Genomic DNA, 18,327 nt, shown 5'->3' with positions numbered 1-18,327 from the left:
ATAACCTTTGGTCTAAGGATATAAGAGTATGATGTTAAGCTTAATTCATTTTATTCCGCAATGTAATATAGTTATGATCACGCAATTGGACATTATAAATTCGGCATGTTTTAAAATGAAATTTTTTTCCGGATTTTTATTGAACCCATGTGATTGTAACTGTGCTTAATATCATAATGCGATGTTAACAAACCGGTTCTAGAACGGGGTGTTACATATACTTCTTGCTCACTTGCTCGCCGAATCGAGCAACAGAGCGAGGAAGGCTGAATCTTTAATAAATATTTATTTTCGTATTTTTTCTTGATATTCAGTCGATACCAACTGCCTTCTCATTCTCATCAGGTTAGTAATTTGTTATTTCTAGTATGGAATAACCTGAAACAATAAAAAGGATTAGAATTTTATCTAGCTGTTGGCATTTTACTAACTTTTAATATTTTATTAATTAACACTATATTTTTTAATTATATTAATTATTATTTGAACTATATTTAACATTAAAAACATAGTGTTTTGTACACTTATCAACCCTCTTTACTTCAACTTCAATATTTCTTGCTGGCTTCATCTTCTCAAGGCTTCATTGCTACTGGATTGATCATGAATGTGTGATAGGAACTTCATTTTCGGGTTGATCCACCTTAGAGTTTCAAACTAAGAGTCATGAGACCTAGTTGCTTGATTCCATACTTTGCCAAATCTAAATCCATACCCATGTATACAAGAGTTGAAGGAATGAGTGTCCACCTTGCATATTTTTAGCTTTGCCTTTCCTCTTTTGCAATTTTTTTTTAGGCTTTTGCCTGGTGCTTTTACACTTATTATATTTTTCTTGCTTTTGCTTTTTGAATTTCTTTTTGATTTCATTTGTGAGGAAGATTCCTTTTCTTCTTGTCTGAATTGGCACTTATTTGCTTGGCTTCTTTCACCCTTATGGCCTTCAAAGTTGTTTCATGTGGTAGGATTCAAACCCATCAATGTTTCGAATACTAAGCCCTTAGCAATTCACTCATTGATTTCTCGTGCCTCTAAGTGATTCCTTATGCTTAAATTGTCCATCCAGTGTCACCTCAATTGGTTTATGCCTTAAAGTCTTACTTTGGTATTCATTCGGATTTTGATCCAAGATCATTGACTTTCACTCTTATTCAAATGTTATAGCAATCCTATAATACCATATATCATAATAGAATAGGCAGAGATACAATGTTACTTCATCAATGCTAGGCTAAGTCTTTTAGAACTTAGCATCTTAATTGAGCATTTTAACTCAGCATTAGTACTGAGTTTTCACGAGTACGTACCTCATTTTTTTCATGATTGCCTAACTTATTTTATTATTATAGAAGCAAAGCTAATCCTAATCAAAATCTAAAAAACATAGTAAATTAAAAATAATCAGAAACTAAACCTATATAACATACATAATCCTAACCAAGGCTTTTCATTCATTACTTAATCATTGGGCAGATACAACAAAAATAAAATAAAATACAACCTTTATTATTTTTAAAACAAGTCAAACTAGGCTATATGCCCCTAATAGGTCCCCTCAGTCATTTTCACCAATACAGTGCTTCAATTTTTTCCATTATTAATTTAGCGGTAAAAGCTTATATATATTTGTACTTTTGAATAGGAAATTAGAAAAACAAGTTTATACATTACAATAGGAACAGACAATAAATTAGGGAAACTTTCTGTTTTGCCTCTTAATCTTGACTGTTGATTTCAATTATATCTAAGGATTCTAATTTTTTGATAATATGAGCCGTTGGATATAAGTGGATCAATGCTCCAGATTGGGTGTAAGACTTCTAACTCTTATACTGGTGTAAAAATATCCTACCCCTTTATTTATATTTATATTTAAATCAATGATTAGAATAAGATGACAGAATGACTTACATCTAATTATACGAAATGTATATATACTTATGAAATGCAAAAATAAAATAAAATAGTAATTGATTATTGGTTTAAACCATCTTATTCAACTTAATTTAATTTATATCAAATTATGATAGTTCAATTAGTGCATGAGAACTGAGCAGATGGGGTGAAATATGTGTTCGATACTATCTCTGAAAAGAGTTTAAAATCTTAATTAATCTTGGACCCGCCACAGGATTGCTTCATGTAGAGGGTATACGTGGTTTATAAAAAAAAATATAATTTAAATTATTTTTTAGTAATCAGGGTTCAAAACAGTGCAAGTTTTTGACCCGTCAAGTACATTTACATTCTAATTTATTTTTTTTGGTAGTTATTTACATTCTAATTTTATTAATATTAAGAGTGCGTTTTAATTCTCTGTTTCATACATTTTAAAAATAAAACAAATTAGACAGGATTGAGATTAAAAAGGCGATAACATTAATTTTACGAAAAAGGGATATATTAAAGAAAATTAAATAGAATCTTTTTAGGATACCAAAAAAAAGAGAGAATCTTTTTGTTCCATTCTTCCTCTTTCCGTTTTATTTTTTAAAAATAAACCTTCCTTGTTCCGATTTGTCGGTACGCTACCTGAATTAGTAAACAGTGAAAGATTGTGTAAATATTGAAGTTGGCTAAAAGGCAAGTTCTTACTTTCAATAGAAGAGAAAAGAACGTAGGACCAAGCTAATTTGAATGTGCATCTAATTTTGTTTCCAATGAAAAGCCTCGGCAATTGAAACGCTATAAATCTCACGAGTCTCAATTTAAAATCATTTTACTTCGGGATAATATAAAACTCCCTATTGACATAAATCACATAACCCTCGTTTAGGTTTACTCAAGAGTTATACTAATGAACCATGGTTTGAGTAATCACTAAGCAACTATATTATTCATTCATTGGGAGGCTTGCTCACCATGCCCGTATCTTGTTGCATTGAAAATTCCTTTACACTTGTTTCAAGGCCACTCGTGCAATAAACAAAGTAAAAACATATGCATATAGAAACTTGAAGTTTTTTTTGTCGAAAGAGTGGTAGGACAGAAAATATTTATTTGACCTAGTATTTCCTGTTTCCAATATGAGTTACGAAAGAATTAATGCGTTCATAGACCTTGAGGTTTTCATTTGCTAATATCCAAGTAATTGCACGTTCCGCATCATTTCAGAAACATTCAATCGAAGCGCATAAGGAAAAATGAACATGAATCCTATCATTTTGTGATCTCTCTTTGTATATACACATTCAATATTGTAAGAAAGAATGAATTAATGTCAAAGACAAAATTGGTCTTACATGAATCTTTAGGGTGTAAAGATGCTTATAAAATAAGAGTCAAAGCAATCCGTATAAAATACATCGATCCAAAACACAATAAATATGAGTCACATTAACTTATCTAAACTATCTAAAAAATTTGTCATTAAATGCTCCACAAATGTTTAGTCAAATAATTTTTTTCTATAGAAAGAAATTTAACATAGGTCAAAGGGTCCTGCGAGAAAAAGCTCGTTTCCACAAGCAGTTGAGTTTGAGTTTCAACACCATTAAAAAAAATGTATTTAACTTCTGTTGTTACTGTGAAACCATAAACATTTTCATTTACTTGTTCAGCCACTAGTTCAGGAAAGCATTCAATTTTTTTTCCCCCATATGTCCTAATAACGATATATTCATATTAAGTTGATAAAACAAGGCAGTATAACTACTCTTTGTCAAGTATGGTGTTTAGATATTAGGCTCAAATTTATTTAAAAATAAATGAAGTGGGATTCATAGCTAGAAATAAAACTAACTACCATAAACAATAATACCCAAAATTCATTTAGGTAAATAATACATCTCTCTTTCAGATGATGTTATTATTCCATCCTATTAATTTTAGATTATAAAGAAAAGGTCCTTTTAATACATATCCATGAATTGTCCTATTCAAGTGAACTGCTAGGACCAAGCGAAATGAACCGGAAGGAATTATACTGCAGGACAGAAATGCTGAAGTGGCAGATGGTTAAAACCACTAGACACATGTAATACTTAAAGTGGATGAGTCTCCTATTAATTCCTAGTCCGCGTGGATTAGAGCAAAAAAAACCCGCAAGGTCAAGTGACCCACAATAATAAAAACTCATGTGGGCCAAAAGCCCTATGGGCTATGGTTAGACAACGGATCATCCAAAATTATAATTTTTGTTGTAAAATAAAAGGATAACAAGAAGATATAAAAGGAGAGAGGATCGGAATAAGGATAAAGAAGGATAATTTTCCATTAAACCATAATCATGTGTGTTGTACCTGTCTGTCTTTATAAGCTCTCGATACATTGTAAGTTACAACAAAAAGGAATTAATAATTCTGAGGAGTTACAATTTAGAATAATGTCTTTAGGGGTTACAGACATTCACATAAATATATTATTCATAACAGTACTCCTTAGATATCCATTAAACTAATGTACCTCGTTAAAACCTTACTAGGAAGCAATCTAGAACTTGTATGAGCGAAGCTCAAGGCTCGCTAGTTGGGATGTTTCATGATGAGTAATTGAACATGATATAGGCTTTCTTTGGTCGTTTAAGTTTTTCAAGCCAACCTTAACAGTAATTTTTATCCCTAGTTACCCCATTTGAGCCTTAAGCCTATTTTTTGTTGATTAAATCTCATATATAGCCCTTTGTGTTTTAATTGTTACAAACTTTTTTCATGTATGGATATGCATAGTTTCTAAACTGAGTGGATGAATTGTTAGAGTACAAAAGAAAAGTACATAGGGGGAATGAGAAAAGGAAAAAAAGAAAAAATAAAGGGGAATGAGAAAAAGAAAAAGAATATGAATGAGAAAAGAAAAGAAAACTAAAAAAGTGAGAATGAGAAAAAGAAAAAGGAAAGAAAAAAAAGGAATATCAAATTCAGGGGGAACAAGTTTCATTTGAGTTTCAAAGTAAAAAACCATGTTTTTGAGTGTTAGTCATATGAAAATAGAAACATAGAAAAGTAGAAAAATAAAAAGATATCTTCACAATAAGAAATAGTATTGAGAATATTAAAAGATAAGGTTTATGGTGTAATACCTCGTGTATACCCAGTTTGTTATCATGTCATCGTATTAAGCCACGCTTAATTAAAAATGCGGAATATCTTTTTCTTTTCAATTATGACGTCATTATCAATTACCAAGTTGATTACTTAATTCTTTTTCAAAACATTGCCTGTATGTAAATTGCAATTAAACATCTAACTGAAATACCTCAATACATAAATAACTGAATGAGTCTCTAGTCACGAAACTACAACACGTAGACCGGACAAATCCTGATAGTTTATACAACTCGATTAAACTTAAACATCGTCAGATCAATGTGGCATGGAAAATCCCCATGCTCACCAAGTAAACAGCATACTCAACAAGTCTCAATACAAACAACATAGTAATGGATAAGGCATAATCACTAAACAGGTACATCATCATAGTCAGCAAGTATAACAATCAACTAAGCTCCGGCCTCCTGCCGCTAGAGGTCTCAACCCCTGGGTTACCTGAACCTGAAATAAGCGCCCTAAATGTGGGGTGAGATCTCTAAACAGAAATCTCAGTAAGGCAAGGGGTCCTCAAAGATTTCTCCACCCCAAGCTCACTTACATGTGCAATATAAGTTCTAAAAGCAGTTTGACAATATAAGTTCCAAAATCAGTGCAATGCAATAGATAATCATGTCATGTGTGTCAATACTATTCTACTGGCCAGAGAAATGCAGGATTTATATACGCCTATTACCCGCATCTAGTGTAAGACACCACTTGCACCCACCCACAGAATCACCGTATTGTATGACGCCACATAATCTGGCTTACCGTCTAGATAGGACAACACATGCATATTATAAGGCCCTTGCAGTTAACAGCTCAAAAGCATTTCAATCATCAAAACATGAAAACACATTATGCATAAAACCATTCCCCTATGGGGTTTGGTGGAACCAACAATGGCTAAACCGAGGACACGAAAGCTTACCTCGCAAGCTAACTATCCAAGCCAAGCTCTCACTAGCTCAATGCCCATTGCTCAAGATTCCATTAAGTGACTAAGGCTTTCCAACTCATTTTAAGTCATTTCATGCAATTTCTACAGGAGGTATTCGAATACTCCTCGATGAGTATTCGAATACTCCCTGTCTCCAGAAAGTATTCGACTACTTTCACTTAAGTATTTGAATACCACAAGGTATCCGAATACTTTTCCCCCAGTATCCCAATACCACCAGGTATCCGAATACAACCACAACAGTATTCGAATACTACCCAGTATTCAAATACTTACTCGAAGGTATCTGAATACTTTTCTTCCCAGAAAAGTATCCCAATACTCCTACAAGGAGTATTCGACTACCAAGGGATAAGTATTCGAGTACTACACGAAAAATATTCGAATACTTATCAGACAGAATGCAGAAACTCGAGCTGTTCACTGCATAATTCCATTTTTAAGTGTTTAAATGCGACTGAGAGTCCGATGACTCCCTAAACAGACGTGCATTGACATATTAGGAACTCAGAAACACAGTCCTTAACTCAAATGATCCAAGTTTTATTTTTTAAAGGATTAAACAAGCTTAAATCATCAAAATACCAAAGAGGTGTTCAAGGTATACCTCAAGTGACTTCAATTCATAAAAAGACTCCTCCTTGGAGCTCCCAACACAGTCCCAAGGTGCTGACCTTGCAAGGGCACGAAAATGCACTACAAGATGGGTCCTTTACACCAAAAGGTGACTTCTTGAAGCCTTAAAAGACAAGAACAAGGCTCCACCCACAAGACTCAACAACTCAGCCCACAAACCACACATGGGCAGAACCAAAACTCAGCAAACAGAGACCTTTCACTCACAGAAGCCTTGCTCTCACTCACCTAAACCACTTTGATGAAGGAACTAAGAACAAAGGTGGTCACTTTGGTGGAGTTTATGAAGAATAAGGCTAGAGAATGGTAGAGAGAGGGTGGAAGCTGAAGAGTGATCAGTTTTCTTCACGTAGGCAGCTGATGGGACAAAAATTCGTGCCCTTCTAAGCCCATTTCGATGGCAAAATGCCATCTGTTCCCTCACCTGATGAGCAACTTGCACTAAAAGCATATACTTAATATCTTTTTGACAAAAACACAGTGGGGAACGGATGGTGACGTAAGACTTTGGGAAATATACAAAAAGGGGAACGGATTTGAAACATTAAATACACCTGCTCCACTCATTTAATATTTCTGACCACTTTGCAGGAAACATTGGGAAGAAGTTTCCATAAAGCATAAGCGGTGCAGAAATCAAGCAAGAGGAAACGTGCGCATTAGAGAATAAACGGTTCCTATTGGCTAAGAAGGAAAGCAAGGCATGAGACAATCAGAAGGAAAGACAAATCTCAACAATAACTGTCCCATCCAGCCACTTGCGCCCCTCAAAGCACTGTTCACACTGCCCCTTCCATGCAGTCAAGAAAACAACTCCAAGAGAATTACCCACTTTGCCCTTCACTCTTCTGCCTATAAATAGGACGTTCCAGCACGAAGACAACCATCGAATTCCTTAAGAAGAGATCACTTAGTTTAGTTTATAGTTTTCTTTGTATTTTGTACATTTTTAACTTTAGTTAAGTGACAACACTTCTTCTTCTTCATCTGTATCACCCACTTGAGACTCCTCACGAGCAACAACCATATTCTCCACTTTTCATTTTGTTGTAATCAAGTTACTTGCATTTAAAGAAAAGTGTTATTTCTCTCCTTTCCATTCGTTATCTCTGAACTGAATCTCGGGTCTATGGGACTTCGTTTGGAATAATTATGTTTAAACTAGTAGCCATGGGCTAAACTATTTGTTGAACGGAAAAATCGCAAAATTCTTAAAGACTTATTTTCGAAACTCTTGTATTTAAGCTTTTGGATTTCTCTGGTTAAGTGAGCTATATTCATTGTGTATCAATGGAAATTGAACACATATTGAGAAAATAACTTCCATAAGGAAGGGATTTTAGACAACTTAACTAAAGGGGGAAGGTAGTGTTGTGGAAACAACACTGCTGGTTGCCTTAGGAATAAGGGGCCACCTCATTCATTTTAAGGTCCTGTACCCAGTACCTGTTGGAGTCAAGGGAGCCATAGGAATATGGAAACTTGTGAGCCATCCAGTCCATAAGCTGAGGAATCAGACGTTGGCAGTTAAGAGACTGGAACAAAGACAAAAGTGTTAAGTCTTCAGTAGAAAGAATAAGTATTTAAGAATGGAACAGTGGATCTGTTCCTTCTGTTAAACTGTTTTACACCATCCATCTTGTTGCCTCTTAATTACTGTTATTACTATTTTTCTGTTATTTGTTCGATCTTGTATCTATAACTCTCCCATGAATATTGCTTTTCCTTCTCTCAACAAGAAGGACATCATACATAAGGAAGCGATAAACTGTTTGCTGTCAGATTGAACCTACTATCCTTGAGGAACGTTGTCAAGATAGTAGGGAACGTCTGACTAGACAGGTCAATTACTAACTTTTCCTTTCATTTTCATTCTTTTTTTTTTTTGTAAATAAAGAGGGGCTAAGCCCCAGAAACAGAAAGAAATTACAAATCAGAAACTAACAAGCTAGACATATTTCTAGCATCAGCAACTATAAGTTCCATCAACTGAGGAGGAGGATCTTTAAAAATCTTGAAATGGAGATTATTAGTCTGCCCAGCTTTAGCTAACCAATGAGCACATTTGTTGTTTTCTCTCTTGGTATGAACAAGATGAATAGTCCAATCTGCTTTTAACCATAATCTCAATCTGCTAGTGACTTGAGAGTCCCTAGGATCTTCATGCTGCTCCTTTAACATCTGGATGGCTTGGCTAGAATCACATTCTAGCTCTATTCTTTTTAATCCTGTTCCCCAAAGCAGTTCCAAACCTTTCAGTAATCCCCATAATTCTGCATCAAGAGGATTGGATGAACCTAATTACAATAGAAGCTTCCCAAAAAGGATCCATTGTGATCTCTTAATATACCACCACAACTAGCTTTTTTCATGCCACTAGAAGAAGCTCCATCACAATTCAACTTAACCCACCCTTGCTTAGGGGCTGTCCAAACGCTATCGTTGGAATCACCACGGTGCTGATAAATTCGGGCTTGCAGAATCTGTTGGACAAACATCCAAATTGAAGCCTGCAATTGCTCATCATGACAGAAATGATCTTCATGGATCTCCAAATTTCTCCACTTCCACAAAAACCAACAAGTAGTAAAGAAAATATCCATCCAGTCCTTCACTTTATTGGAGGACCACATGTTATCGATATTTAAAGTCAACCAATCTTGCAAATTCAAATTCATAAAGGAATTGGGTATCGAACCTGTAAACCAATATTGCCAAATTTTCCTAGCATGTCTACAATCACGAAGAACATGAATAATAGTTTCCTCATGATTTGGACAACTGGGACAGACATTTGAACCTCCGCTCCACTTACTGGTTCTGCTGCGCACTGAAAGTTTAGCAAGCAAAGTCATCCACATAAACACTTTCACCCGTTCTGGTCCATTCCACGACCAAACTTTTTTCCATAAGCTAGTGTGAACATCTGCTGGGAAGTTCATAAGATTACAGTAAGCGACCTTAACCAAAGAAGTTGAGTGATGATTATTGATCCAAACTAATATATCCTCCCCATTCCTTGGAATAAGCTTGATGCTTCATTTTCATTCTTTGTAAAATAGTATAAGATATTAATTAGAGTTCTATCCTCGTGGGAACGATAATCTGGGCATTAACACTCCCATTTATTACTTGATGCGTGCACTTGTGCACTTGGGTTGAAACTAAGAGAGCAAATGTGTTCTTTCTTAGTGAACTGAGGAACTTCTTCATCATAATATATTTTTCACCCAACAGGTTTTGACCCAACATCATCCTCAATATGGCCTAGGTTAAAGAGCCCACTAGTATATATAGCACACTTAAGTGTAATCCCACAGTATTAACAATAATAGCTACGCTTAGCATTTTAATCTCAAATTTTAGATTCAGAACCTAGTCATTTTTCTAGGATTTGTCATATTTTTATTTTATTTTTCGCAGTACTTTTCCGGTACGCGCTTTTACATAGCCAGTATCAGATCTGGCACCAGTTTTCATTATTTCGACTTGAAACTTGTTTTACTAGTCCTATATATTATTCTAGGAATATTCCCACACTTATTATAATTTTCTGGGATACTTCATCGAAACGCATTTATACCGTGGAGCAGAACCGGTATCTTCACTTTTCGTCAGAAAAACGACTTTTAACATTATTAATTACTTACCATAATTATTTAAGCCTTCTCATAATTATTAGGGTCATTTATGGAATTATCTCATAATTAGTTAATTAATTTCTTTAATTAACCGTGCGAGTTCTTGCATATGGACTATGCATAACTGTATTATCCCTTCTTTATTTTCCACCTACTTGATACTATTTTATTTTTGTTCATATCCACCTGTAACATTACACGCTTTAAAGTCCTATTTATTTAGTGGCTTATGAAACATTCTAACACTAAGAGTGGAGAGCAGTTATGAGGTACAAGCCTATAGAAAGCTTAGAGAATAAGAAACAAGAGTGATTCTAAAGTTGAGTGCAAAGGCAAATTACTGCATTGTTGTTGTATATGCTTTGGAATGTCTTCCCTTGTTGCATTTCATCATTTCTATATTTTTATTCTTCACTGTTTTACATTATTGAGCTATTACTCCCTATTTACGCTACCTTGACATTTTTTCTTCTTTATCTTGACTGTTTACTCTTCATCTTTAAAGCATTTCTATAATTTATTGTTTTACACTATTGAGCTATTACTCCCTTGTTGCAAGATCATCTAGAGAATACTGTTTTTCGCAAGTGTGAACGCTGAGAACAAACGTGTTGTACTCGGATGGTAAACCTTCGAGAATGGACTCAATGTGCTGATCTTCTGGTACTAAGCTCTTTATGGCTTTGAGAGAGTGACAAAGAGATTTGATGCGAGACAAATATTCTTGCATCGTTTTGCCTCCTTTCTTTATCGTTTTGAGCTCAGATCTGAGATGTCTTGCTTTAGACTTCATTAATCCATGAAATAGTATATGGATTTTCTCCCAAGCTTCATGTGAGTGATGCACACCAAGGATTTCATTGACAATAGGTTCAGAAAGAGTAGAAAGCAGCCATGTGAGAAGCATCTGGTCTAGCGTCAGCCATTCAGTGTATTTTGGATTTGTTTCTTCGTTCTGACGATCTTCCTCTGACAGGAACTACAACAGAATCTTAGGATTTATCAAGAAACGATGCAAATTGTGTGAAGTAATGATCGGTAAATCTATTTGATTCCAGAAAAGATAGTTCTCTTCCGTCAATTTCACCGAGATCTGGTAATGAAACAAAGAAGGAGCTTTGTTTTCCATAGAAGAAGCTTTGCTCACAGTGGATCTGGTTCCACTGGTTCGTGTTGGAGATGATGAAGCGGAAGCCATGGAAGAAGCAAGAAAAATGGTTCAGGCCCACATAATGGGCCCTGATACCATAATAGCATTCATAGACAAGAAGAGAGAGAAAAGAGAAAAAGCCATTGAGAATATTCTAGACCTTGAGATTATGAATTGATTAATTGAGAGATTACAGAGAACTACTATTTATACAGTAGTGTTAACTCAGTGACTAATTAATAGACCGTTACTAACAGTAACGGAAACGTGACGTCTAACAGAATATTAAAGAGAGAGATAATCACATACATCAGGTGTAGGCTATCAACAGTACATTAATACAATTAAACTAATCTAAGGAGCAATATTCTATATACTTCTAATATAGATAAAATAATGAGAGGGGCCATTTATTTGAAGTCTTTAATAACATGGTCTAATTTATAACAGTATTAATCTTTACATCCTTTTCAGCCTAATATGTCGGATCATTTATCTCTGCGTACTATTCTAGAAACGAACAAGTTGATCGGTCCTAATTTCATGGACTGGTATCATAACGTCAGAATTGTTCTGCGGGCCGTAAAGTTGCAGCTTTACCTGTTGCGCCTATGGAAGAGGAACTGTCCTGAAGATGATAGCGTTCATTGAGAAGCTAGAGGGTCTACGCTTCATAATAGACGCAGAATTAATTAATGACTTAATTCTATCATCGCTTCCTTCTTCTTTTAGTGGATTCATTATGAACCATAAAATGCATTCGATGAATGCTACGCTGCCTAAGTTGTTAAGCATGTTAACTACTATTGAGGTGTCTATCAAAAAGGATAAGACACAAACTCTTCTTATTGGTAGGTCTTCCAAGACCAAGGATAAGGGTAAAAGGAAAAGAGCTTGCGAAGCCTAATCCTCTTAAGCCAAAAGAAAGTCCAATAAAAAGAAGGGCAAGGCCAAAGGTATGGGCAAGGACAAAAATGACACTGAGTGCTTCCATTGTGGGAAGAAAGGCCATTGGAAGAGGAACTGTCCTGACTACATCAAGGATGTGATGGAAAAGAAGCATGGTGATGCTTCTTCCTCAGGTATTTAAATGATTGAGGTTAATTTTTCTTGTGCTAACTCGGCTTCATGGGTATTGGATACCGGTTGTGGTTCTCACATTTGCAATATGTTACAGGTGCTTAGGAATCCGAGGAAGCTTGACAAGAATGCGGTGGATCTTCGAGTTGGGAATGGAGCAAGAGTTGCTGCATTGGCTATTGGAGATGTTGACCTTGTTTTGCCTACGGGCCTTATGTAGCATTTGAAGAATTGACTTTATGTTCCTAATATTTCTAGAAACATTATTTCTATTTCTTGTTTAGAACGAGATGATTTTATATTTACTATTAAGAGTAGTGAATTTTCTATCACTATGAATAATATTGTTTTTGCTACTGCTTCTTTGGTAAATGGCTTATATGTTCTAGAAATGGAAAATAAAATCCTCAATGTGAATGTGAAACGACCTAGGATAGATAATAAATCTTATCTTTGGCATTGTAGACTAGGACACGTAAACGAAACAAGACTGTCTAGGCTACATGCGAATGGATATCTAGATTCCATGGATTTAGAATCCTATGAACCTTATGAGTCTTGTTTGGCTGGGAAAATGACGCACACCAAGCCCAAAAGGCTTAAGAGTCATAGGGGTAGTGAGTTATTAGGACTCATTCACTTTGATGTATGTGGTCCAATGTTTGTCGAGGCTAGAGGTGGATATTCCTACTTTATTACCTTTACTGATGATAGTCAAGATTTGGGTATGTATACCTGATGAGACATAAATCCGAGGCCTTTGAAAAGTTCAAGGAATATAAAAGTGAAGTAGAAAAATAACGAAGCAAGATGATTAAGACATTACAATCAGATCGTGGTGGCGAATATCTGAGCAGCAAGTTTCAAGATTATCTAAAGGAGAATGAGATTCTCTCACAGCTTACTGCGTCTTACACGCCACACCAAAATAGTGTATCCGAAAGGAGGAACCGAACCTTATTGGATATGGTTAGGACCATAATGAGTGAGACAGAACTCCCATAATCATTTTGGGGATATGCCTTAAGCACTGCAGCATACCTTCTGAATAGGGTACCTTCTAAATCTGTTCAGACTACTCCATATGAGATATGCACTGATAGGAGACCAAACCTGAGCTACCTCAAGGTTTGGGGATCTCCGGCATATGTCAAAGCGTTGACATCAGATAAGCTTAGTGCTAAGAGTACTGAATGTCTCTTTGTGGGGTATCCCAAAGATACTAAGGGATACTACTTTTACTCACTTGATGATCACAAAGTATTTGTGTCCAAGAACGCTGAGTTCTTAGAAAAGGATATTCTTTCTCAAGGAGCTAGTGGGAGTAAAATTAAACTTGAAGAAGTTCAAAGCCCACAAGAACAGATTAAGGAACCCGAGTCTGCTCCGCAGGCGACGTTCTCCAATGGAGAAGTAAGCACACAACTTCATAGGACTACTAGGGTTAGTCAACCACTTGAGAGGTATGGTTATAGAATTGACAAACTGTTAAGGATGACAAACCTTATAAGTATGAGGAGGCAATCAAGGATGTTGACTCCTCCAAATGGCTTGAAGCCATGAGGTCTGAAATAGACTCGATGCATCAAAACTAGGTATGGACCTTGGTTCCACATCTAGAAGGAATAGTTCCTATTGGATGTAAATGGGTCCTATAAAGCTAGGTTGGTTATGAAAGGATATCGTCAAAGACAAGGAGTTGACTATGACGAGACTTTCTCACCTCTTTCCATGGTCAAATCAATTCGGATTATGCTAACTATAGCAACATATAATGATTATGAAATTTGGCAAATGGATTTCAAGACTGCCTTCTTGAATGGGTTCTTGAAAGAGGAGGTGTATATGACACAGTTTGAAGGTTTTGAATCCAAAGGCCAGAAGTATGTGGTATGCAAACTTCAAAGGTCAATATATGGGTTAAAACAAGCATCACGAAGTTGGAACATTCATTTTGATGAGGTTGTTAGGAGTAATGGTTTCATCAAGAACGAGGATGAGTCTTGTGTTTACAAGAAGGTTAGTGGGAGAAATGTTATTTTCTTTGTGCTTTATGTGGATGACATACTGCTAATAGAGAATGACATCCCTACACTTCAAACAGTTAAGGAGTTGCTTTTTGAAAGCTTCACCATGAAAGATTTGGAAGAGGCGGCCTATATACTGGGTATAAAGATCTATAGAGATAGAATTAAGAGGGTACTAGGATTATCCTAATCTACGTACATTGACAAAATACTAAGGAGATTTAATATGGAAGGATCGAAAAGGGGTTTTCTTCCTGTCAATCATGGGGTGTACCATTCTAAGGCTATGTATCCTATAACACAACAAGAGAAGGATCACATGAGTGAGATATGATACGCTTCGGCTATCGGATCCATCACGTATACCATGATTTGTACAAGACCAAATGTCTCTTATGCTTTAAGCATAACAAATAGGTGCCAGGCAGACCCTGGAAAGGGTCACTGGATAGCAGTCAAAACAATCATCAAGTACTTGAGAAGGACTGAGGATATGTTTCTGGTTTATAGTGGAGTTGATTAGCTAGCAGTGAAAGGGTTCACTGATGCTAGCTTCCACCGTGACAAAGATGCTTGCAAATCACAATCAGGGTTCGTATTCACCTTAAATGTGGAGTAGTGACTTGGAATAGTTTCAAACAGGAGACTATAGCAGATTCAATGATAGACGCTGAATATATAGCGACTTCAGAAGCAGCTAAGGAAGCAATGTGGATCAAGAAGTTCATCACTGAACTTGGAATGGTTCCCAGTGTTAGTGAGCCCATACAGTTGTATTGTGACAACAATGGTGCTATTGCACAGGCAAAGGAACCATGTTTCATCAAAGATCAAAACACATGCTCTGCAGATATCACCTGATTAGAGAAATCATCGATAGGATGGATGTAAAGATGGAATATGTTCCCAAAGATGATAACCTAGCCGATTCTCTAACAAAGAGAGTTTCTTAAAGAAAACATGATAGTCATTATGAGACTTTAGGATATAGATTTCCATCAGACTGGCTCTAGGCCAAGTGGGAGATTGATAGTACATAGGTGTCCTAGAGACAATCTGAGAGTCAGATGGACCCATGTACTTCTTTATTTGTTATGAATAAATTTTATGAATAAAAGCATTTATTTATCTTATTTTATATTGCATGTCTCAAATATTGAATATAAGTAACTGGATAAAGCCCTTGGAATGAAACGGGTGTCACATTGAGGATTTGTGATAGAGATCACGATCATGAGGGCTCAATGAGACCACACGTCTATTGCAATAAATTTGTTCCTAGTCTAGAGATACCGATAATGGGTATTGGAGATCTCGGGTAAGACTAACACGACTCAACTACTTGCATGGAGATGCAAGGTAGAGTCCTCGTGAGCTACAGACATGGAGATGTCTTAGCTGACTCGTGGGTGGACCTATTGAAGAATAGCTCGCACTAAACTGGCCCACAAAGAAACACTACAAGGAAACCTCACAAATAGTATCAATAGGTAATGTCTCTTATTATTTGGGTGTGTCTTTCCTTAGACCTGACGTTGTCATATAGACCTGTGCTCTGGAAGCCTTGCTTTGATTGTATACCTTGTCTGCCTGAAACATGGAGACTCGTAGGTATACTTTTGGGCATGCCCTCAGGTTTCAGGGCTAGTGTGACAAGCTAAAGGAATTCGTCAATCTCTGTGAGAGATTAGGTTATCCGTAGACCGGTGAAACCAGGATGACATTTACGGGACTCGGGAATCTATGCATAGTAAAGGAGTCATGAGATGATCCGCTCTTTAGAGTCCGTAAATGAAGATTTCCTATTTCGGCAAAAGCTAACCCTAGGCCGCAAGGGTTGATACGTTTTCCTTGACCTAGGTCAATGGGACGGATAACCGAGACGAAAGGACAATTCACACGGTAACCAAATAGGTATAACAGGTTGATCATTCGATGAACTCAACTAGCTCTGGGAAAGCAAAGCATTGCTAGTGCTCTGTGTTGTCATTAGCTGGATAGGGCCTAATGGGCCCAAGCCCATTTATGTCAGTGGTTATGTTGGGCCTGATAGGTCGCACACAAACATCTTAAGTTGTCTTGAATTCTAGCATATGTGGTTTGGGCCCAATAAGGCATAATGGGCCTAAGTTTGAAAAGCCATGTGCTTGCTTTGTTGAGCGGTCAGCCAGTTGAACCTTCATCTTTGTTGGCTTTACTTCATTAATTCCCAGCTTTTTCATAAGGTTGAAGGGCATCACATTTATGTTGGCACCAAGATCGCATAAGACTTTCTCTATAGTCGTCTTGCCGATGGTGCATGGAATACTGAAGCTCCTTGGATCCTTCACTTTTGGAGGCATGTTTTTCTGTAGGATTGCACTGCACTCCTCTGTTAGCGTGACTGGTTCGTCCTCTGTGAGCTTCCGCTTTTTAGACAATGATTCCTTCAGGAACTTTGCATACGAAGGCATTTTCTCCAGAGCTTCTGCAAAAGGAATGTTAATTTGCAATTTCTTAAAAATATTTAAACATTTAGACATTTTCTTCCTTTGCTCATGTTGCTTGCTCCCCATGGGATATGGAGGTTTCTCAAATCGTGAGAAATCTCATTGCTTCTTTTGAACTGCAGGAGGTTGCTCATTTGCTTCTTCCTTGTCTTCTTGAGTGTGCTCATTCTTCCTCGTAGAAGCTTCCACTTTTTCTAGATCTTCGCTTTTAGTAATGATGGCATTGCAGTGCTCCCTTGGGTTGATTATAGTGTCACTGGAGAATGTTCCTGGAGCTCTTTCATTCAATTGCTTGGCCAACTGTCCAATCTGAGTCTCAAGATTTCGGATTGAAGCCTCTTGATTCTTGATTGATGCTTCTTGAGTCTTGAAATTTGATCTTGTCTCTTGAAAGAAAACATTGGTAGTTGAAGCCATGGTCTCCACCAGTTTCTCCAGTTCGAATGGCTCCTTAAGTGGAATAGGAGGAGGTTGTAAATAATTGCTGGATTTGTAATCCAAACCTCCCCCTTGAATTCTCCTTTGGAAGTTGTTTCCTGGAGTATTGTGTTGGTTTCTCTGGAAATTCTGTTGTGGTCTTGGATCATACCAGACTCCATTAACTTGGAAGGAATCAACTCCTACAAGTGTTGGGCATTCGTTGGTCTCATGCTCTCCCTTGCAATACTCACAGTTAAATGAGTCAACTTGAGTTGTAGAGAGTTGCAACTTGTCCAACTTTGCATTCAGACTAGCTATCTGTTGAGATAAGATCTTTTGTTCTGCAAGTGATGCATCATTGTGTCCCAACTGCAGGATTCTCCTTCTTGGTTGAACTGGTTGAACTGTCATTGATGTGTTCTCAGCCCTGGCCATGAAGTCGATTAGCTCTAAAGTTTGAGCTGCTGTCTTCCTTGCTATGGTCCCACCAGCTGCACCATTGACAACCATTCTAGAGTCTGGTGTCATTCCATTATAGAAGATTCTGACCATTTCCCGTCTGGCAGATCATAAGCGGGGCACCTTCTGATCAGTTCTTGGAATCTGGTTCAAGCTTCACATAGAGTTTCTCCTGGTTGTTGAGTGAAGTTGATGATTTAATTCACCAACTTGTTGTATTTCTCCCTGGAGCAGTGCTCTGCGAAGAATTTAGCTGCCAGCTCATCCCACGTTCTGATGTTGTTGGGGCTTGTCTATCCAACCATCTGAGAGCTTTCCCTGTTACAGCAAAAGGGAACAGTCAGAGTCTTATTGCATCATCGGACACCCCGTTATACTTGGTAGTGTCACAGAATCTCAGAAATCTGTCCATGAAATCATGGGGGTCTTCATAATCT

At 36.8% G+C, this 18,327-nt stretch overlaps 1 protein-coding gene across 1 annotated transcript; it reads right to left on the bottom strand.

The window, feature by feature from the left end:
* Nucleotides 1-16,934: 16,934 nt before the first annotated feature.
* On the bottom strand, nt 16,935-17,983 carry LOC133316735 (uncharacterized). Its single transcript, XM_061518515.1, has 2 exons — nt 17,142-17,983; nt 16,935-16,989 (listed from the first exon to the last, which is right to left on the bottom strand). The coding sequence occupies exons 1-2, from the start codon at nt 17,981-17,983 to the stop codon at nt 16,935-16,937; spliced, it is 897 nt and encodes a 298-aa protein (XP_061374499.1).
* Between the last annotated feature and the right edge of the window lie 344 nt (nt 17,984-18,327).

The sequence above is a fragment of the Gastrolobium bilobum genome, unplaced genomic scaffold (assembly GCF_033153095.1).
Source record: "Gastrolobium bilobum isolate Gb01-03AN ecotype WA unplaced genomic scaffold, APGP_CSIRO_Gbil_v1 utg82280, whole genome shotgun sequence".
NCBI lineage: Eukaryota > Viridiplantae > Streptophyta > Magnoliopsida > Fabales > Fabaceae > Gastrolobium > Gastrolobium bilobum.
Note: the sequence above shows the minus strand (reverse complement) of the source record. Positions and strands in the feature narration are given on the sequence as shown.

What these genes read in the sequence shown, in the direction of transcription:
- LOC133316735 (XM_061518515.1), bottom strand. Translation starts at nt 17,983, where the DNA reads ATGGTCAGAATCTTCTATAATGGAATGACACCAGACTCTAGAATGGTT. An exon ending in GACAAGGAAGAAGCAAATGA is followed by an intron (nt 16,990 to 17,141) that starts GCAACCTCCTGC and finishes TTCCTTTTGCAG; the next exon opens with AAGCTCTGGAGAAAATGCCT.